Source organism: Coenobita brevimanus, chromosome 71 (genome assembly GCF_032717465.1).
Source record: "Coenobita brevimanus isolate Jiangsu-jjx chromosome 71, ASM3271746v2, whole genome shotgun sequence".
NCBI lineage: Eukaryota > Metazoa > Arthropoda > Malacostraca > Decapoda > Coenobitidae > Coenobita > Coenobita brevimanus.
In genome coordinates, this window is record NC_137024.1 from 30,442,235 (window position 1) to 30,466,120 (window position 23,886).

At 42.3% G+C, this 23,886-nt stretch overlaps 1 protein-coding gene across 1 annotated transcript in view; it reads left to right on the plus strand.

Annotated features, from left to right (window-relative positions):
* LOC145406868 (protein wntless-like) overlaps positions 1-23,886 on the plus strand; it is a 233,546-nt gene that overhangs the window by 64,130 nt on the left and 145,530 nt on the right. The window contains exon 3 of the mRNA XM_080277981.1: positions 11,571-11,676. Within this exon, the coding sequence (XP_080134107.1) occupies positions 11,571-11,676 (106 nt within the window). The remainder of the gene's footprint in view (positions 1-11,570; positions 11,677-23,886) is intronic.

Below are 23,886 nucleotides of genomic sequence, written 5' to 3' on the forward strand. Positions count from 1 at the left end.
GTGTGGATGGACAAGAGTCCCACCAAGATATAAAGTAACCTGGTGGTGGGATGAGGACATAGAAGCTGCAGTTACGGAGAAAAGAAGGCTTTTCCGGGAATGGAAGAAGGGTGGTATCAGAAGAATAATTGGCTGCCAAACATAGGGCTAGAAGAGAGGTTTACAGGGTATAGTCTGAGTCTTAGTGACTTTCACTTGCAAACCTAAATAGTATGGAAAGGGATCCATTGTCTGGCCCTTGGCCTTTGATTGACGCTGCAATTGTAAGCAGGGCAATAGGCAGGATGCAGATGGGGAAGGCAGCAGATGTGTCTAGGTTGACTGCTGAAATCTTGAAATACTCAGGAGATTTATAGGGTCAGTCACTGATTTGATAAATACAATTATATATGAGTGTGTTGTCCCAGATGATTGGCTGAAGTGTGTACTGTATTTGTAAAAGTGTGCAAGGGGAAGGGTTATGCCCTGGAAAGAGGAACTTATAGAGGCATAAAGCTTTCGAACCAGATAATGAAGGTAATGGCTAGAGTTCTAGAAGGAATGAATATTGATGAGATGCAGTTTGGGTATGCCAGACAAAGGTACCACTGATGCCATATTCATTGTTCGACAGCTTCAGGAAAAATACATAGGAAAGAAAAGGGAACTGTACTTTGTTTTTGTTGATTTGGAGAAGGCCTTTGACAGAGTCCCCGGAGAGGTGGTGAAGTGGACAGTGAAAAAGCTTGGGATCTAGGAGTGGCTGGTTGGGGTGGTTATGGCCATGTACTGTATGTGGGTGCTAGCATCCTGGTATGAGTGAATGGAGATTTAAGTGATGAGTTTTCTGTGAATGTTGGTGTTCATCAGGGGTCAGTCTTGAGCCCTTTGTTGTTTGTTATGGTACTTGAAGCCTTGTGATGTGACTCCAGAAATGGACTCCCATGGGAGATGTTGCATACTGATGATTTGGTGTTGATTGCAGAGAATGAAAGGAAGGTGGAGGAAGGATTTACAAAGTGGAGAGATGGTATGAGGCACAATGGCTTGAGAGTAAATGCTAATAAAATAAAACAAAAGTGATGGTATCTAGGGCTGGTGGCAGTACCGTCAAAGAAGAGGGATAGTGGCTATGTGCGATTTGCCACGAGGGTGTGGGAAGTAATTCCCTCATGTGCAGTGTCTGTGATGAGTGCATAAGAAATGTAGAGGTTGACTGTGAGATAATGCTGATTTCATGTGTGCAGTGTGTCGGGGAGAGCATGTGGAAATTGCCAGGTATGAAAGAATTGAACTTGCTGGTGAGTGTCTTGAATGTGTGGACGAGTTTTACTACTTGGGAGACATGTTATGTGCTGGAGGTTGGGCCAGAGCTAGCTCTGTGGCTAGAGTGAGGAGTGGTTCGAAGAAGTTAAGGGAGCTGTTGCCTCTCCTGACATTGAGAGGGCTCTCCCTCTGTGCTAAGGGATCTTTGTATCCGACATGTGTTAGGAGTGTAATGCTGTATGGTAGTGAGGCCTGGGCAGTAAAGCAAGAGGATATTCGCAGACTCAGATTTACAGAAATGGCAGTGATTAGGTGGATGTGTAGTACATCTCTGAGTGCAGGGCCTGGGAAGATCAAGTTTACGATGGAAGAGTTGAGAGATAGGATGGGACTGGAGTGTATTGATGTTGTGATGTGGAGGTAAATTGAGAAGGTTTGGGCATGTGGAGAGGATGGGGGATGATAATTGGGTGCAGAAAGTGAGAAGTGTTAATGTTGGGGGTAGGGTAGCGAGAGGGAGACTGAAAAAGACCTGGGGCAAAAGTCATTGAGTGTGACCTCAGGGATAAGAGACTGAATAGGAAAGCTGCCAGAGATCGAGTAGTGTGGAGAGCCACCATTAGGTGACCAATGTCAATGCTTGCAAACATGTTGGAGCCTTCAAAAACAAAACAAAACGAACATGATCTCAAAAAGGTGGAAGTTGAAATGGAAGATGGATGTGGCATAAAAATAGGCATAGTAATTCTATATATATGTGTGCCACCATAAATGCGGGCATGGAAAAGAAATGAATATGAAGAATTAATGAAAGAGTTTCTAGACATGATTGAAGTGTTAGATGCAGAGAGAGAGAAAAAAAAAGGGTTAATTTTAATTGTAGATTTAAACTATAAAGATATCAGTTGGGAGGATATGGATGCAGAAGGTAATGAGGAATCATGGGGAAATAAACTGATGAAACTGACAGAAAACTTGTTAACCCAACATATTAAAGAAAATGCTAGAGTTATAGGGGATGAACAACTGTCAGCATTAGGCCTTTTTTTCTGTAGATCCTGAGGATATAAGAATACTAGATGCCAGTGCCCTATGGGAAGGAGTGACCATCTGGCCATAGAGATGGATATGGTCATAGGAAGTATTCAAGATAGGAAAGAAATACTCAAACTGGACAGGTATAATAATGGAAGAGTGGAATTTGATTCTTTGAGAAGATGATTTAGAGACCTAGATTGGAGCCGGATGGAAGCAACCAATAATATTTATAAGAAATATGAAATCTTGATGAAGGCCTACAAGGAAGGGATCAGTAAGTGTCCGGTACAGTATATCCCAAAATTCTCACCAAGTACTGTAGGTATAGGAAGAAAGAATGGTTTAATGACAGTTGGATAAAGGCACTTCAGGCAAGAAACAGAGCATGGAACAAGGTACGGTGGCAGTTCAGCGAAAGAGCATGGAATGATTATTAGAAAATACGGAATGATAATGTAAAAATACAGAGATGAAGAAATTAATTACGAAAAACTCATTGAAATGAAATTTAAAAAGAATTAATATTGTTCTGTAGATCTGATAATGGCAAAATGAGAATCCAGGACAGTATATCAGGGTTGAGAGTTGGAGATGTAACATATGAGAAAAAAGAAAGATGTGTGAGTAAATGGATGCCAAACAGCTGTTGGTTTTTGTCTCAGGAAGAGTTTTTGGAACCTGAAGGGGAAACAAAATTGCCACAAATGTCAGAGTTAGTATGTGTAGTTGATAAAAGTGATGCATTGAAACTCATGAAGGAATTGGATATGAGAAAGGCATAGGAACCAGATGAAGTGGTAGGATGGATCCTGAGAAAATGTGCATACCAGTTGGTGGGGACAATCTTTGATATTAAGTGTTCTCTAGACAGAGATGAATTAGTGATACATTGGAAAAGAGCAAGTATAATGCCATTATAGAAAGGAGGTGATAGAGAAGACCCTATGAACTACAGTGCCATCATAGAAAAGAGGAGATAAAGAAGACTCGCTGAACTATAAGCATGTGTCCCTTACTAGTGTTGTTTGTATAATCTGAAAATATAGAAAAAATTGGACTCAGCTTCATTAAGGGAAAGAGTTAATAACAGCAAAATAATATGGATTTAGAGATGGATCATCTTGCATTACTAATTTGCTAAATTTCCACGGTAGAGTTGTGGATATTATACAAGAGAGAGATGGTTGGTGTCACGAGGAGATGTGTAATTAAGAATAAAATAATAATATCTATCTATCTATAGCCCGATGCCCTAATCCCGCAAAGGGTGGCGCAGACAAAACGCCTCCAAGTCTCTCTGTCACCCACCACTTGACTACCCTCCCCCCAACTCACCCCCCCCCTCCCTCATATACCTCTCAACTCCATCCCTCCACCTCATCCTCGGTCTATCCCTCCCTCTCCCTCCCTCCACCTCACCTACATACACCCTCTTAGTCAGTCTTTCATTCTCCATTCTCTTCACATGTCCAAACCACCTCAGTGTATATCTCCTAATCTTCTTAACCACATGCACATCCACCCCACAACGTTCCTATACTTTTTCATTCGTCAACCTGTCCCTCCACGTCACTCCACATGCTCCTCTCAAGTAACTCATTTCCACTGCTCTCACTCTTGATTTGTTCCCCTCTTGCAAGGTCCACACCTCGCTTCCATACGTCAGGGTAGGGATCACAATACTATCATGCAGTGACTTCTTAACTTCCATACTCGCCTCCCTATTTCTCATCACTGCTTTCAGTGTACCAACAACCGTCCTTCCCTGCTGTACCCTTTCACGCACTTCATCCCCCAGAGTTCCATCCTTACTCATCACACTACCCAAGTACTTGAATGCACTCACATTCTCCATATCCTCACCATCCAACCTCACTGCACACTCTGTGACTTCATTCCTCTCAAACACCATAACTTTACTTTTGTTTACATTAACTTTCAGCTTCCTCCTCCTACACACTGTCCCAAATTCACTCACCAAACCTTGCAACTCCCATTCATCTTCACTCAGCAATACTGTATCATCAGCATACAGCAACACCAGAATCTTCCAAATCTCACCCCCATTCATTAGAGCCATCCCAGCATCCATGCCCTGCATTGCACCTCCTTTACAACCCCATCCATGTATATATTAAACAGCCATGGAGACATCACACTGTCCTGTTTCAGTCCCACTTTGAGATCAAAGAACTCACTCAGCTCACCATCCACTCGCACTGTAGCCCTAGCTCCCTCGTACATACTCTTCACAGCATTCAACAATTTCCCCTCCACTCCATATATTGTTAATACCTTCCACATACCTTGCCTATCTGTTCTGTCATAAGCTTTCTCCAAGTCGTTGAAGGCAGCATACACTTTCCTTCCCTTCTCTAGATACTTCTCCACTAAACATCTTAGAACAAATATCTGATCCACACACCCTTTTCCCATCCTAAATCCCCCTTGTTCTTCTCCAACTAGCTCCTCTGTCATATGCCTAACCCTATCAGTGAGAATTCTACCATATATTTTACCAGTCACACTAAGAAGGCAAATACCCCTATGGTTACAACATACTTCTCTCTCCTCTATAATGTATATAATCAGTTGACACAAGATAAATTGACTTGTGAAATCAAGTAGCAAGTTTTACTTTATGTCGGCTTACTTTGCCGATTCTCTAAGTACGAGAATTTTATAAACTTTCTCAACAGTACACAGCGGAGACTATCTACTCACGAATACTGTATCATTAGTACTGTTGACCTCTGAGAAAGTGTCCTTACCCCCTGACAATCAATAACCAATACTAATAATAATGGGCAGGTCCTTGCTGATGCTTAACTCTTAGTTGGCACAACGGATTTAAGAATTAATACCAAGGAACTGGCCTAAACACCAGTTGTAATTAATATAAGAAGTTTGTGTGAGCTGGGAGTTGCACACTAATATAAGCTCAGTGTGGAGAAATCAAACATGATTCTACATTTGCATTAAGCTCAAAGAAAAGAACTGTAAATTTATTACTTACAGTGAAATAAATTTACGTTACAAGAATCTCAAAAATGAATTCAAATATCAAAGGATATACACTCACTCACTCATTCAAAAGCTAGTCTTAAGCCTAGGAAAACAAACAGAAATACTTGTCAGTGGAGGGAACGGAGCTAGCTGTGGAGAGCTGGGCGTCTCTGCTAAGGCACTGAAATTCACTGCTAAGGTCACTACAACCGATCACCAACTCGGTGGGGAGACACGGGGAATTGTTGAACTCTGGAGACTGTAGGCGCTACGATGATGGGCCTGTTCTCAGTTCTGGCATGACGACCCTACTCCCGTGGTTGTCTGACACCAACTGACTAATGTAAACAAACTGGGCACAAGGCACGAGAGATGGGGGGCTCAACTCAATGGTCAGAGAGCAATGCATGGGAACGACAATTACACAAAAATTTTTGCTCAGTGAAACACACTGTCTATACAGAAAGACAGTCACTTTTGAAAACAATGACAAGGGTTATGGAAACTCATTACGATCTGAGTGCAGAAGCGAGGCTGTTAACAGACTGAGCGAAAGTTTACGCATTTCATTATTCTTCAGGCGTTCCATTTATAATACTAATACAATGTCGCGAATTAATTTGTGACAGTTGGGTAGATTATACCTACGGTACTTGGATCTGAGGAAATGAGTTATTTAAGAGGAGCATGTGAAGTCACATGAAGAGACAGACTGACAAATGAGGAAGTGAAGGAGCATTGTGGTGTGAATGTGGATGTGATAGGAAGAGTTAGGAGAAACACATTGAGGTGGTTTGACCATGTGGAGAGGATGGAGAATGAGAGACTGATGAGAAGAATGTATGTGTGTGAGGTGGAGGAGGGGAGAGGGAGAGGGAGGGGGAGGCCAAGGATGAGATGGAGGGATGGAGTGGAGAGGTATATGAGAGAGGGGGGTGTGGGCTGGGAGCAGGGCAGTGAAATTGCGGGGTACAGGGCGACATGGAGGCGATTTGTTTGTGGCCACCCCTTCCGGGATCAAGGCGTCTGGCAGTAGACAGATAGATAGGTAGGTAGATTTGAGGAAGGCATTTGACAGGCTGCCACATAAAAGAGGATTGTGGAAGCCTAAAACTGCAGGGGGGGTGCACAGGAAAGTGCTTGGAAAACTACAAGTGTGTTGGGAAGGCAGATGAGAATGGATGTAAGAGATAAGGTATGCCAGTGGGAGAGTGTAACTAATGGAGTGCCCCAGAGTTCAGTGCTCACCCACTTATGTTTCACATATATATATATATCATTGACATGCCGGAAGGGCAGTGACTACACGTATATGAACGTACTTGCGGATGACGCAAAAATTATGAGAAGTACAGTATTATAGATTAAGTTGGTTGTAAAAAGCTGCAAGATGGCATGGACAAAATACACAGTTGGAGTCAGGCCTGGAAAATGAATTTTAATGCGAAGAAATGTTATGCATTAGAAATGGGGATCAGTGAGAAGAGACTGAAGATGTGAATACAAAATGGGAAAAGAGAAAATGAGCAGTGGAAAAAGGATGAAAGATTTAGGAGTACTTTAATCATACAGTACCTGTAATAAGATTGGAGGGTCATGTGAGGAGTCTAGAATATGAGAGGTGAACTTGCCAGGACCCCCATATTCATTTTTTTTTTTTTTTTTTTTTTTGTGTTCGACTCTGGGCATAGGCTTCACAGCCTGCATTCAAGGCCCAGTAGTCCTCCTACATACCATACACCTCTCTACATGCTATGTATACTTCAGTCTTCCCTCTGTCAGACTGTGAAAGCATGGTAAGTTCACCCCTCATATTCTAGACTCCTCTGAGGAATCAAGAATACGAGGGGTGGCCTTGCCGGGACTCCCAATTTTTTTTTTTTTTTTTTTTTTTTTTTTATAATCTACATGTATTTCAGTTCCCTCTCTATCTGACTGTGAAAATGCAATACGTTCACTGTTTGTATTCTAGACTCCTCATGTGGCATCTTGACAAACGTGAGAGTAGCTTTTAATTACAGTATATGGATGGCATGTTGAGAGAAATTATAGTGTCTGTGATAAGTTTAAACCTTGAGTATGCGGTAGAGATATGGTTACACACACACACACAAAAAAAAAAAAATCAACAAAATGGAGAATGTACGAAGGGTAGCCACGAAGATGATTCCAGACTTGAGAGAGCTGTCATGTGAAGAAGGACTAGAGAAGCTGAAATTGCCTATATCATGGGGAAGGAGAGGGAGGGGAGACTTGATTGTGATGTACGATGGTGTAAGAGGTCTGGAATAAGTGGACAGAGAGGATCACTTTGCAGTTGATGATCGAAGGATAGGCAGACATTAATACAACTTGAGGAAGTGCAAGTGTCTCAACATTTGAAAAAATTTAGCATCCCAAATAGAAGTAAGTTATCTGGAATGGGTTGGAAGAGGAAGTACCGTATTTCGCGGCATGTAAGACGCAGCATTGTGAAAGACGCACCCTAATTCTGGCAGGGCAGTTCTGTGAAAAAAAAGTTTGCCCTAACCAAGACTGCAGTAAGGTTTCTTGATAAGAGCCATTACCACACAGATACACACTCACCTTTCAGAATCTATTCATTACTGATCATCAGCCTTGGTTTCTTTTTTTTATATACAAAGAATGGTACAGGAAAAGAAAACAATGCCCCTTCTTGACAAAACGTGACTGATATGAGCCACTATCACTTAGCTACACACTAACCTTTCAGAATCTATTCAGTACTGCTCATCATCCTTTAGTTTCTTCTTTTATGTACAAAGAACTATACAGGAAAAGAGAACAGAAAACAAAACCCCGTCTTAACAAAACGTGACTTCAAACCACGAGGCCATCTCAACTTTGTTGATAAATATGTATCAGTAAACTGATATCAACACTGTTGTTAATATTTTATGAATTTAAAACCACAAATGAAGTCAATAAACTCTGTTCTTTCATTCACTGACGAAAACATAAAGTACAATGAATGTTCACGTCAGTTCATTTATCCTAAAAGAACCCCGTCATATTCCACACCTGTTACAGAATTTCCTCACATTGCCTTGACTCAAGCACAATATCAGACTACTACCATCATTAATCATGCACTCTAACTAACCTGTAATTACCTCCACAAATAATATAAAAAGGTAGCACTTGTAAATACACAAATTACAATGTTTCACAACGAAAGTTCAATATAGCAAGGCTGCTTGGGAACAGGATAGACAGCTGTTTTTACTCTCTTCTCTCAGTATCACTCCTTCACTGTCAGCTATGTTTGCCTTGCAGCATCAACAATTAAAAATGCATGCTTCACTGATCATAATTTACTATAAACATTCATTTCAAAACATACTGAGTATGGTGAAAACATCCATTGTTACACCTTAGTAACACTGCTGCCTCCTAGTCGCTAGACAGCAGTCTCTACCCCTTCCTCTCAGTATCACTTCCTCACTGTCTGCGATGTTTCCCTTGCAGCATCAACAGTTAAAAATACGTTCTTCACTTATCACAATTTACTAAAAACAGACATTCATCTCAAAACATGTCGAGAATGGTGAAACTATCCCTTAGCAACACTGCTGCATTCCAAGCGCTAGACAACTGTCTCTACCCTCTTCTCCCAGTATCACTCCCTTTACTGTCAGCTGTTTTCCTTGCAGCATCAACAATTAAAAATGCATATTTCTCTTATCAGAATTTGCTAAAAACAGACATCCATCTCAAAACATTCGAGTACTGTGAAAACATCCATTTGTGGTCTTAACACTGCTGCCTCCTATAGTCACTATGGTACACACACACACGCACACATGTACACACCACATACAACATTCGCTCGCCTCTGAAACATTTACACCAGTCAGTTTTGGAGTACCCAGTGGCTTTATTATATGCCAAAAACATCAAAATGTATTTGGTTGTTCAATATAAATATCATCACTTACGGACATGAAACATCTCAAACAATTTATTCATCCAAACATCGTCAGTGCAAGACTAAAGGTGTACAGCACCATTGATCCTAAATTTTCCATGGTTGCATCTGTCATGATCACCTAAAACCTATATTCACTTCATATTACTGACATGGTGAAAATTTCACTCGTCTTCAAATCCTGAGAATTCATCACTACTTTCCCCAAGTCCTGAAGCATCACTGGAAGTCATCACCACAGTCATCATCACTGTTTCACTGTCACTCTCATACAGTAAATGGTCCTCAGTACCATCCACTGAATTGCTTATACCACACTTCATACGACTTTAACTTGGCAATCGTTTTAACTGAGCACAGGCGATATTCAGACTTGGGGCATTTGATACAGCCCACATTAACTTCCTCAGTACATGTTTCCTGAACTGAATAAAATCATATGGTGAGCATGAATAAACTACCCTATAAAATACATTGCTGGGCTGAAGGGATTATAATAAGCGGATTATCAGTTCCCTAGCCTAACTCTTCCCACTCCTACTTCCTTAACTACACTCACACCAAACTCTCACCCATACCTTCGGCCGTAACGTCCAAAATGGCAAACGACTTTACAACCTAACCTAACCAATTTGGACGTTACGGCCTAAATGATCGCCATTGCCGATCATGAGAGCTTTGCTTAGGCAGCAGAGATGCAGAGAGTGAACGTTGTCAATCATTCTGATCGCTTCGTCTGCTAAGAATACAGCAGAAATGGCGGACTCTGATATGAATGCCCGATCAGGCACGCAATTTCAGAAATTGTATCAGTTATGCTACTCCATGAATTTTATCCTATTTTCATAACAAAATACTGTAATTGGGTGTGCCCTGAGTTGCATAGACATTGCTGAAGTACTTCACTTGGCTGAAAAAGTGAAACTGTAACTTCAGGCAGTACTGTTTAACGTTACAACTGTTTTTCTTGTTTTTCGCTATTGGTATAATAAGACTGTTCACTTGTATGATACTCTTGTCAGACATGAAACAAAATGTCACTAAGAGAAGCCAACCATATGAGGGTGATTGAATTTCCATATGCGACAAAAATCAATTCTGATGACTTGTCAGGTTCGCTTGCCAGCATCTCTCCAGTATGACTGCTTTGCTAGTTAGTAAGTGGATGGCAAGCAAAGTGGTTATGATTGCCTTTCAGGTTAGCAGACAGTTCACCAGTGAGCATGTTAGCTTGCTAGAGTAGGGTGTACGCTAGACGCTAACCTGCTAAGTTGCTAAACCCCTTGACGGTATTGGCCAGTTGAGCTGAAAACAAACAGTGAATGCTTTGTGTTCTTGATCTTGCGTGCTTTAATATCTGCTGCATATATACACTCACAAAATGTCACAAAAGTAACTAACCTAATTAGGGTTACTGAATTTCCATACGTGACGAAAGTCTGTTTTGATGACTTGGCAGTTTCACTAGCCAGCATCTCTCCAGTATGATTGCTTTGCTAGTTAGTGAATGGATGGCAAGCAAAGTGGTCATGATTGCCTTTCAGAAGGTTAGCAGACAGTTCACCAGTGATCATGATGTTAGCTTGCTGGAATAGTGTGGATGCTAAACTGCTAAACCGCTAAATATCTTCACGATGTTAGCCAGTTGAGCTGTAAACAAACCCGCGAAAGTTTTGTGTGTTTCTGATCTCGTGTGTTTCTTAAATCTGCTGCATATACACACTAGTGTATATTATTTTTTAAAATCAAATTAAATCTGCATACTGTAGAAAACTCCTGTGGTTGCTAAGCAGTGAGATGATCATCTTTATGAGTTTCTTCTCAACGGAGCCAAACTAGCCTGCCTCAGTCTAGCGTGCAGGACGCATGGGGATATTTTAATGTAACTTTGAGACAAAAAAGTGCGTCTTACATGCCGCGAAATACGGTAATGCAGGCAAAGAACATTAATGTGTTTAAAACTAGTTTAGATAAAAGTATATATGGAGGCAGGATGCTACAAGCTTAGCTCAAATCCTGTATACCTGTTCTTCAGCTAAGTAAATACACCTCATATGTCACCACTTGGGTGCTAATACCCACTTTTCATATTGAATACATTCTGAGATGTCTCATTCAGGAATGGTTTGATTATGATTGGTGTAATTGTGTGGGGGAGTTTTACATTACATGTTGGTACGTGTTATGGAAAGTGAGCAAAGTGTGTTATAATGAAAATCAAACCATTAAGTGTTTTATTTCCCAATTTAGAATTAAACCTGTTTAATTTTGGACAGTAGCCAACTACTCTAACCACTTGGCTCCGATCTGACGACATCTCCTTCTTCCCCAGATCCCGTCACCGAAAGACAACACTGTGCTGGACTACTCGCGATGGCACCAGAACTTGATCGCAATGATGCACCTTGACATCCAGTACCACCATGAGGCCAAATTTGGTATGTCACTTGACCAGACTTGGGAGGAGGGAAGGAGATTGTCAGATGTCCACTTCAGTACAGTGACATCTGTAATAAAAATTTCCACCTTACTACCATGTGATCCCTTTCAGCAAAATTATTTTTTAAAAATTCTAGCTGCCTCCAAATAATTTTATTTAATTTAAAAATGATATTTCATTACCATAACCATTTCAGTCCAAAGACAGCATGATGCTGCGCTACCTGCTATGACCTCTAATCTTGATAGCCATGATGCACTTTGATATTCACAAGGGTGTAACTACAGTCGGCGCAATGGAAGTCTGGACCCTCTAATTTGCACCATATATTTCATAAGGTCCAAGAAATATTGTAGGAAAATTCCTGTAGTCGGTGGATTTTTTTTGTGGTGGCTTCTAGCAACTTTACAGGCTTAACACCACATGCTGTGAGTTTCTGAGCTCAGTGCCTGCCTGACTTTGGATGGGAAAGGACCTCATATTTTCTTGTCCTGCCTGGCACTTGTTAATTTCAAAGCTCTCATTTTCACACCCTCCTTTGCTTTAGTGAATCATTGGAGATGGGTCCCAAGCCACTAACTGATGTAGAAAAAGCCCGAATTTTAACTATGAGAGAGGAAAATGTAAAAATTAAGGATATTTGTATTTGAACTGGGCGAGGAAAATCTGCTGTTATGGCAATCCTCGCTGCTGCCTGCCATCTGCCAAAAAACACAGTTCCTCAACATAAAGACAGGCTAGGACCTAAAAGGAAGACATCACCAACTACAGACAGGTTACTGAAGCAAGCTGTGGTAAAAGACCCACGTTTGACTGCTAGACAACTGAAAGATATGTACCCAGAATTGCTGAAAGATGTGTCTGAAAGAACCATACAGCATCAACTTCAGAAAGACTTCAAGATCCCCAGCCGTACTGCTGCACTGAAGCCTCTCCTTAATTTTTACATTTTCATCTCACATAGTTAAAATTCGGGCATTTTCTACATCAGTTAGTGGCTTGGGACCCATCTCCAATGATTCACTAAGGCAGAGGAGGGTGTGAAAATGAGTGCTTTGAAATTAACAAGGGCCAGGCAGGACAAGAAAATCTGACGTGCTTTTCCATCCAAAGTCAGGCAGGCACTGAGCTCATAAACTCACAGCATGTGGTGTTAAGCCTGTAAAGTTGCTAGAAGCCACCAGAAAAAAAAATCCACCGACTACAGGAATTTTCCTACAATATTTCTTGGACCCTACGAAATATATGGTGCGAAATAGAGGATCCAGACTTCCATTGCGCCGACTGTAGGATTTTTTAAAACCAAGTGGCCAAACCAGCATATGGGGTGGCCTAAGTAGACCTTTTCATGGGATGCAGAGCTGTCCCCCCAGAAGTTTGGGGTGGCCACTGGGGTGGGGAGGCATATTTCAGGGGTGACCAAGGCCACCCTGGCCACCCATGTGACTGTGCCACTGAACACCCATAACCACCACAAGGCCAGGTTTGTTGTCACAGACAAACTTTAGGGCAGTTTGATAGATACAGTTAGCCCTTGTTTAACCCCTTGGATCCAAATGATGTCCCTATTTAAGTTTATTTTTGTTGCAACCAAATGATGATATTTGTCCTTGGAAAGGCCTTCATGTGGTAGGTGGGGGCACTCACCATCCACTCACTTGATGTAGTGCTGCTTTCAGGTGTCTGCCTTTTCCTCTCCTCCATCCTTCTTTCCTTTCATCCTCTTCTGTTTTTCTTTCCTTCATTCTTTTACTCATCCTTTTGCCTCCAGGTGACTTCATGCTCCCTTTTCTGTCTTTCATTCATTCTTTCCTCTTTCTTCTGCCTGTAGGTGACTCTACACTGAGTGACAAGCCAAATGGTTTCCTGTACACCAGGAAACCATTTACTATGCTAGGTGGTAACCATATGACCATATTTTGGCACCTGGTGGTTTAGTGGGTAATTATGACACTCCCATCGAATTGAGCCAGTGATGTCTTTTATCTAAGGGGTGGTTGGGGTTTGTTGCTCATGTAATGCCACTCAGGGATGAGTGAGGCTGGTCACTCATCTTAAATGTCAGGACCAACTTGCCTAGCCCCGGGCTCCTACGCTCCTCATGGGACAATGTAGGATTGGATGATGGATGGATGGATGGAAAGGCCTCTTGTGTTGAAGAGGTTTATGCAGCCACATCCTGCTGTATGCTTCTGGTTCATGATTATGAGTTAAAAGCACAGAAAACACTACCAGTAATTTCTAATTTTATAAGAGTGTGAGAGAGTGGGAGTATGGATGGGGTATATGCGTGGGAGTAGGTGAAAATGAGAGGGCAAAAGAGGGAGTATGTATTGTTGTGTGCAAGAGGTGGAAGGTGATTATAATGAAGTATGGATCAGTTGGTTCAAGGATTGTGTGGTTAAGATTGAAAGTAGGATTGCAAATGTCAGCGATTGCGTCTTTGTATGCGCCAACGCAAGATCATGCAAGCAGAGTAAAAAAAGAGCTCTGGGCAAATGTGGAAATGTGTATGGATGGAAAAGTTTGGAGGTAATGAGAGAGTGTTTTTGATTGGAGATATGAAGGGAAAAGTATGGAATGTGAAGGTGGATGGCATAGTTTGTGAGTGGGGTGTGCCTGCAGAAGTGGATGAGAATGGCAGTGCTCTAGTGGACATTTGTGTGGGAAGGGATTGGTGATAGCCAATACCCTCTTTAAGCACAAAATGATACACAGGTATATGTGGCGAGTGATGAGAAGGGTGGGTGGTGAACTGAATGGACGGAAGGCAGTGATTGATTGTGTGTGAGTGGATGACAGAATGAAAATGTGTGTAATGAATTCAAGTGCATACAGAGGCCTTGTGGAAAGCATGGAGAGCAGGAGACTAATGCAGAGAATGTATGTGAGTGAGGTGGAGGGGGGGAGAGGGAGGGGGAGGCTGAGGATGAGATGGAGGGATGGAATGAAGAGGCATATGAGAGAGGGGGGTGTGAGCTGGGAGCAGGGCAGTGAAATGGTAGGGGACTGGGTGACATGGGGGTGATCTGTTTGTGGCCATCCTTTACGGGATTTAGGCATCTGGCAATAGATAGATAGATAGACCATCACCATCATCTTCATCCAGACCCTTGACACCTTAGGGTGGGGTGATTTTAGAACGACGGTGTAATAAAGGATTGGCAAGGCAAGTGAAAGAACAGTATTAAACTCTAAAGATAAAAAATCTCCCACCCTGACTATCCCACCAGCTGCATTTTAGGTTCAATTTTTCATCTTTCACTAAGGTAAATTTTGGTCTTAAAGATTCCAAGAGCCTGAATTTACACACCTGAAAATTTATGTACAGTATCACTCTCATATGTCTTGTGGTTACCGCATTATCGACGTTCAAAGATAAAGAACACACCCCTCACGTAAAAACAAAAATTGGGAAATTTTAGAAATTATATTACTGTATTTTCATCAAATAACCCAACAGCAATCATGCCTAGGCATGAAACAAGTTGAAGGAATGAGCATGGAAATAAATAGATAAATATATATATATATATATATATATATACTGTATATATATATATATCCAGCATCCAATCATGTGTCGCCCCATAAGGAGTGTAGGAACCCAGGGCTAGGCAAGTTGGTCCCAACATTTAAGATGTGAGTGACCAGCCTCACTCATCCCTGAGTGGCATTACATGAGCAATAAACCCCAACCTCCCTTTGGGTATGCACCTACACGGGCTCAATCTGATTGGAGCACCTTAATTACCCATTAAACTACCAGGCGCCATAATTTGGTTATATGGTTACCACCCAGCATACTAAATGGTTTCCTGGTGTACAGAAAACCATTTGGCATGTCACTCAGTGTAGAGCCACCCGTAGGCAGATGGAAGAGGAAAGAATGAAGGAAAGAAAGATAGAAGAGGGAGTGTAAAGTCATCTGTAGGCAGAAGAAAAAGGAAAGAATGAAGGATGGAAAGACAGAAGAGGGAGGATGGAAAAAAGAGCAGACACTCAAAGCAACACTACATTGAATGAGTGGATGGTGAGTGCCTCATACATATATATAGACAGGACATATATATATATATATATATATATATATATATATATATATATATATATATATATATATATATATATATATATATATATATATATATATATATATATATATATATATATATATATATATATATATATACACATACATATATATATATATATATATATATATATATATATATATATATATATATATATATATACATATACATATATATATATATATATATATATATATATATATATATATATATATATATGTATATCTATGTATTGATGTATGTATATATATATATATATATATATATATATATGTATATCTATCTGTCTATCTATCTATCTATCTATCTATCTATATATATATATATATATATATATACACACATACACACGAAGCCTCTGTGGTACAGTGGTAAAGTGTGCGTTTTCGTACACTGAAGAACGAGGGTTCACGCCCTGCCAGGGTAATTAACTTTGGGAGCGTTCTTCAGGCCACATACTGCATTGGCGGACACAAGGGGTGCTGTGGTTGAACCAGTGTCACATACTTTAAAGTATGCTTGCACCCAGTCGGCTTGTGCAGGACGATTACACTTGGTTCACAGACTACACATACATCTAAAGCCACTTCAACACTACAATTACACTTACAAGCACTTCTCACCCTACATACAATCTCTACCAGACAGCCTAAGCCACATGGTAGAGATACATTGGCTGTATCGTTCCCACTTCGGTTGGGATAGGCCGGTCCTGCAGTGGACACTCAAACGGCTCATGAGATGAGAGAGAGATGAGAGAGAGAGAGAGAGAGAGAGATATACACATACATATATACATGTAGGCATACCCCGATATCCAGTGCATCAATAACTGACAATTCACTACACCAAACTAAAGAAATTGGGCAACATTCCCACAATCTGAATGGCTCTTGCTTCACTAGTCTGGACACTCTGCCGCTCCCTAAGTTTGAAACATGTGCGTCCGAATGCAGATGTGGAGGTGTGTGTGGCTCTCCCTGTCCTTCCCCCATCCCCTCACTTTTCCTCCTGTCCCCAACCTACCCCACCAGCTGTGGGAAGAAAAGGAACATGGGGGAGGGAAAGAGGGAGAATTTGAGGGGGAGAGAAGAAAACAAAGGGGGATAGAGCGACTAAGGAGGAAGGGAATGAAAGGGAATATGAGAAAAGGGAGGGAGGGAAGATAAAGTGTGAGAAGCAGAGGGAGTGAAAAAAAAGACAAAGGGAAGGAAGAAAGGGAAAATAGGGAAAGGAGAGAGGGATAAAGTGAAGGAAAGAGAAGAATACAGTGGGAGAGAGAGAGAATAGGGAAGAAGGGAAGAAAAAAAGAGAGTTTGAGAAGAAGAAGGAGGGAGGGAGGTGTAAGAAGCAATGGGAGGGAAAGAAGAGAGAGGAAAGGAGAGAGGAAGAAAGTGAAAGGAGAGAAGAAAACAGTGGGAGAAAGAGAGAAGGGGGAGAGAACTGAGAGGGAGGGAGGGAAAGAAAGAAAACATGAGAAGAAGAGGGAGGGAAGAAAAAGAAAATGGTTAGGGAGAGGGAAAAAGTGAGGGGGAGATAAGAGAACAAGGAGAGAGAGACTCTAGGAAGGAAAATGAGTTTGAATAGATGGGGAAGGGAGGGAAGGTAAGAAGCTGCAAGAAGCACAGGGAGGGAAGAAAATTACACTGGGGGAGGAAAAGAGGGTGCGAGATAAGTGAGACAGGAAGACAAAGTAGGGAGGGAAGATTGGAGAAGGTGGGAAAAAAAGGGAAGAAAAAAAGGGAGAGTGTGAAGAATGTATGAGTGGGAGGAAAGGAAGAAACAGAGAGAGTATGAGATGAAGGAGGATGTGAAAGATGTAGAAGGAGGAAAAGAAAAGAGAGTGAAAATTCATACAGAAGGAGGATATGTGTGTGTGTGTGTGTGTGTGTAATTACTGGGTCAGTCAGGATCATGTGATGGTTGTGATTGTCAGCATTTTACCCTCCCGGAAGAGAGCTGAGAGCTCATATAGTCCAGTCTAAGGGCAAGGCCTTGACCATCACACATGCACACTCCCATCCTCTTGCCCAAGAAGGACAGAGACCACCCACTTTGTCAGTGAAACTTTTTGCATCCCAAACAAGGCATGAACCCCATCTTAGCAGATGCAAGGCGAGAGCATTACCACTGAGCCGGCGAGCGGTGTGTGTGTGTGTGTGTGTGTGTGTGTGTGTGTGTGTGTGTGTGTGTGTGTGTGTGTGTGTGTGTGTGTGTGTGTGTGTGTGTGTGTGTGTGTGTGTGAGAGAGAGAGAGAAAGAGAGAGGGATGGTTTCTCTCAGGTCTCCATTGTGTCATCTCCCTCATTTGTCTTCTCTCCTTTGTTTCTCCTCTCGTTTGCTGAGTCAGCGCTGCCAGACGTGTCTCCTTCCCCGTCCCCCTGCCCTCCTCCACCCCTGCTAGCACACTGCCTGCGTGGCCCACGCTCTCCACTCCATATGTGTCTGTTGTCCTGAATGCATTCTGCACCGCACCTCCCACCACCTTACCTTCCTGCATATGTGATGTTTTATGTCCCATTTTTACCAGTAGTATTGTTTATGAGGTTAATAACCTTACTCATGGTGTTTCTGTGTCAATGTCTATTGAGTGAGTAAGGTACAAGTATATGAGAGTTTGGGTTTGGTCCTGGAATGCATCCCTGGCTTTTCTTCAATATCTTATGGGGAAAATTGCTTCAGTATCCGGCATACTCACTGTCCGAACACTCCCACCGGCATGCAACACCGATGGATATTGGGGTATGCCTGTATATTCAGCCTGTGTGTGATCGTCAGTATTAGGCCTTTATGTAGTACGACCCAATGGACAAAGAAGAGATAGGGAGGTGGAGGGGGTGTGGGGGGGTCTCAGGTGGGAGTGAGTGTGGCTCACACACACACACACACACACACACACACACACACACACACACACACACACACACACACACACACACACACACACACACACACACACACACACACATTACAGTCTAGAGATGGTATGGGAGGTGGTTTGGATGGGAAGCAACACAGGGGACAGGATTCAGTGGGGCAGAGGAAAATGGAGAGATGGCATGGGGGGGTTCCACCCACTACCTGGCTAGGGGGCTGGATTATGCCAGCCACCACCAGATTTCTTAGTTTCCATTGGCTGTGTGCCATTTATGTCATCAGAGAGGTGGGGTCGGTGCTGTCCAGTTTTTGTACTCTGTCTATGGTTGTCAGTACTGTATTGGGACTTTACATAGCAGGACCTGAAACTGACGACCGTCAGACATAGGTCTTTAGGGGTTAATTCATCAGTAGCTTAACTGCTAACCATCGGGTGTCGGTTGGAACTGTCAAGAAATCGGTGGCTGGGTAGTGCTGGGTGTCAGTCGGAACTGCACTTGTTTTCGTGCCACAGTTTGAAGTGGCTGCCACTTTATCTCGTCGCCATAAGCTAGGGAGGGACTCCTGACAACTGAGCCAACCATACCTCAGTCGTCTGTCTGACTTTGCCAGGTGTAAGATGATACCCTTCTCGTCCGATTCTGTTCCCGCCTCACGTGGACTTTTGCCTCGTCCTCCCCTGCCAGGCCTCTTTCCAAGGATACTAGGAAAGGACTCGGTGATAGTGCCATAGAGCGTGCCTTGGACACTGCTGTGTCTAGTTTTTCTTGTAATGGAGAAGGTGTCACATTGAGAGCAAAGTCATAGTCAGGGCCAGAGGCAAACGCACGAACACAGCCTGTACTCATGACAAAAATTATTCCTCTTCATCATGTCATTACTCATCGAAGTGACAACCAACAGACCTGGGGATAATTTCATTCGCAAGAAGAGGAGTTGGCGAGTAATATGGTCTTAACTGCTATAGCTTCCGAGATAGTAAGGTTTGAAAACAGGCTATTTTCGGAAGAATTCTCGTAGTGAGAGAACAGCGGCACTATAAATAGCCTGGCATGGAGGGGTTAATAATTGAAAGATTTTAAGTGATTGCCACTTTCAAAGAGTTCTAGAAGTATCTTCTTCAACTTCATTTTTTTTTTTTTTTCCGACTTCTACATGATTTTACTCCACTTTGGAGAGACTATGACTTGGAGGAGTTTGATAGAACTTTCCTGAGTCCTGTATCTACTGGAGGTCTCAAAATTGTAATGGACTGTCTGTTTGGTAGCCGTGATGAAACATAAAGAACATTCTTGTGGCAAAGGGTACACAGGAGACAGGCTAAGCAGTGTTACTTTTTCAAGCCAGAGTTCACTGTTGTCCTTATATCTACTCCGTATGTTTGTGGAAAGCAAGGTTAAATGTTAACCCCTTCAGTTTGGGGATTTCTTTATTGGAATCATTGTTGAATCTCTCCTGAAGGTTTTACTCAGCGTAGGATGGACTTCCCAAAGTGGTAGGTTTAGATATAGCCTTTATATGAGAACCCTTTTCACAACTGAGATTCTCTTGCAAGCAGAAAAAAATGATCTGGTAGTTACAAGAACAAAGAAATATGTCACCAAATTGAGGAAGCTGATACTGTAATGATGATTTAGTTTTTACAATCCTGTTTACACTCAAACATTGAGTAACCCAGTTTTGAAGTTATGCAGTCACCCACTCTGCGAAAAACCTCAGATAACACGGGGCTCATTTCAGAGTTACACGGTTCATTCCTGTGCAGTAATGTCATGCGCCCAGCTCGCTGTGATTAGCTACTCCACTTGGCTCCTATTGTCTGTAGTCAGGTCAACTCGACTCCCACAGTCCCACTCCCACTTCATTCCTTGCGTCTCACCTAGGTCTAGCTGCGTTCTTGTGATGTAGTTTTTAGTGCTTAAAGTGTTGAGAGAGGTTATTGACCTTTAGCTATGCTCTGACAACAACATCGGTAATGGAGATGGGGGGAGAGTTCGCACAGCCTAACTTTTGTTATCATTATATGAATGTTAATGTTCTTTAATTGTCATATATTTTAATGTTTTAGGCAAGGTATGTGGAAGGTATTAAGAATATATGGAGTGGAGGGGAAATTGTTGAGTGCTGTGAAGAGTATGTTCGAGGGAGCTAGGGCTACGGTGCGAGTGGATGGTGAGCTGAGTGAGTTCTTTGATCTCAATGTGGGACTGAAACAGGGGTGTGTGATGTCTCCATGGCTGTTTAATATATATATGGATGGGGTTGTAAAGGAGGTGCAAGGTAGGGCAGTGGATGTGGGGGTGGCCCTAATGAATGAGGTGAGATTTGGAAGCTTCCGGTGTTGCTGTTTGCTGATGATACAGTATTGTTGAGTGAAGATGAATGGGAGTTACAAGGTTTGGTGAATGAATTTGGGACAGTGTGTAGGAGGAGGAAGCTGAAAGTTAATGTAAACAAAAGTAAAGTTATGGTGTTTGAGAGGAATGAAGTCACAGAGTGTGCAGTGAGGTTGGATGGTGAGGATATGGAGAATGTGAGTGCATTCAAGTACTTGGGTAGTGTGATGAGTAAGGATGGAACTTTGGGGGATGAAGTACGTGAAAGGGTACAGCAGGGAAGAAAGGTTGTTGGTACACTGAAAGCAGTGATGAGAAATAGGGAGGTGAGTATGGAAGTTAAGAAGTCACTGCATGATGGTATTGTGATCCCTACCCTGACGTATGGAAGCGAGGCGTGGACCTTGCAAGTGGGGAACAAGTCAAGAGTGAGAGCAGTGGAAATGAGTTACTTGAGAGGAGCATGTGGAGTGATGTGGAGGGACAGGTTGACGAATGAAGAAGTGAAGGAACGTTGTGGGGTAGATGTGGATGTGGTTGAAAAGATTAGGAGAAATACACTGAGGTGGTTTGGACATGTGGAGAGAATGGAGAATGAAAGACTGACTAAGAGGGTGTACTGTAGGTGAGGTGGAGGGAGGGAGAGGGAGGGGTAGACCGAGGATGAGGTGGAGGGATGGAGTTGAGAGGTATATGAGGGAGGGGGGGGTGAGTTGGGGGGAGGGGAGTCAAATGGTGGGTGACAGAGTGACTTGGAGGCGTTTTGTCTGCGGCCACCCTTTGCGGGATTAGGGCGTCGGGCTATAGATAGATAGATAGATAGATGATGGGTGTCAGTCAAGGTCATTTATGTGGAGTAGGGTGGGCAGAAGGGGTAAAAATGGGGCTTTTGGAAAGTGGCCAGACTGAGTTTTGCAAATATGCATGTAAACATATTGTTTAATATGGTTTTGAATACCACGGTCCATGTCCAGGCTATATTTACTGCATTAATCGAGGTTTGAGTGTACTGCATTTGATCATTATCAGGCAGTTCAATGTTTCCTTTGCCATTTTGGGTAATATAATCTCAGAGTTAGGTGGTATTGCCACTTTTACCTCTTTCTGAAATTTCTTCTTTCATATCTCCCTGTACTGTTGTTTGCAGATGATACTGTGTGAAGACGAAGGGGAGCTGCAAGGCTTGGTGGATGAGTTTGGGAGAGTGTGTAAGAAATGGAATCTAAAGGTGAATGTAGGGAAGAGTAAAGTGATGGTCTTTGAGAGGGGTGAAGTCAGTGAATGTACAGCGAGGTTGGGAGGTGAGGAATTGGAAAATGTGAGTATGTTTAAGTACTTGGGTAGTGTGATGAGTAAGGATGGAGGTTTGGAGGGTGAAGTGCTTGAAAGGGTACAGCAGGGAAGAAAGGTTGCTGGTTCTTTGAAAGCAGTGATAAGAAACAGGGAAGTGAGCATGGAAGTGAAAAAGTTACTACATGACAGTATTGTGATACCAACTCTAACGTATGGAAGTGAAGCTTGGATGTTGTTGGAAGGACACAAGTCAAGAGTGAGAGCAGTGGAAATGAGTTTTTTAAGAGGAGCCTGTGGAGTCACATGGAGAGACAGGCTGATGAATGAGGATATAAAGGAGCGTTGTGGTGTGGATGTGGATGTGATAGGAAGCGTTATGAGGAACACACTGAGGTGGTTTGGCCATGTGGAGAGAATGGAGGGTGAAAGACTGACGAAGAGAGTGTATGTGAGTGAGGTGGAGGGGGGAAGAGGGAGGGGGAGGCCGAGGATGAGATGGAGGGATGGGGTGGAGAGGTATATGAGAGAGGGGGGTGTGAGTTGGGAGCAGGGCAGTGAAATGGCGGGGGACAGGGCGACTTGGAGGCGATTTGTTTGTGGCCACCCCAAATGGGATTGAGGCGTCTGGCAATAGATAGATAGATAGATAATCTTTTTACTTGTTTTCTAATAGTAAATCCCTTCAATTGGAGAAATCTGTCCCAAATGGAGTAGAATTTTTTAGCAGTAGCCAGAAATAAAATAGAAAGTTGTCTGTTTAGTGAAGGGGTTTAAATAGTAAGAAATGGAAATATTATACCATACCATACAAGGCAAAGGAACTACTGTTGCAGGATAAGCTTGAAATAGGCACAAGCTTCAGGAAGCATCAGGAGAGTTTTTTTTTGTTAGCCTGGAGTTTAAATATTAAGAAATGGAAATATTATACCATACCATACAAAGCAAAGGAACTACCACTGCAGAATAAGCATAAAATAGGCACAAGCTTCAGGAAGCATCAGGAGATAATTTTGTTAACCCAGTCACTGCAGTGATGTATTCTCATACATCTGGTGTTATTTATTTATTCATTATTTTTTTAAATAACACCAGATGTTTTTATGCAGCTTTAGTGATATTTTTCAAACTAGAGGGGTTAGATCATAGCTTTTATTAACTCCTGCATGATTGGTCTTTCCCAAGTTCAGTTAAATAGAATGGCAGCAGCAAGAGTGACATTCAGAAAGATGTCATCCTTCAAATGGAATAAAATAAAGGAATGTTCTGGTAAATACAACAAATGAGGAGTTTGACTGGGACAGGGAAGGTTTGGAGCCAGCAGATCCAGTGTCTGGCCCTTGGCCTTTGATTGATACTGCTACTGTGAGTGAGGCAATAGGCAGGATGAGGGTGGGGAAGGCAGCAGGTGTGTCTGGGTTGACTGCCGAAATGTTGAAGGCCTCAGGCGATATAGGGGTGAGTTTAGTCACTGACCTGATAAATAGGATTATTTATGAGTGTGTTGTCCCAGATGATTGGCTGAAGAGTGTAATTGTAAATGTGTATAAAGGGAAGGGTGATGCCCTGGAAAGAGGGAATTATAGAGGTATAAAGCTTTTAGATCAGATAA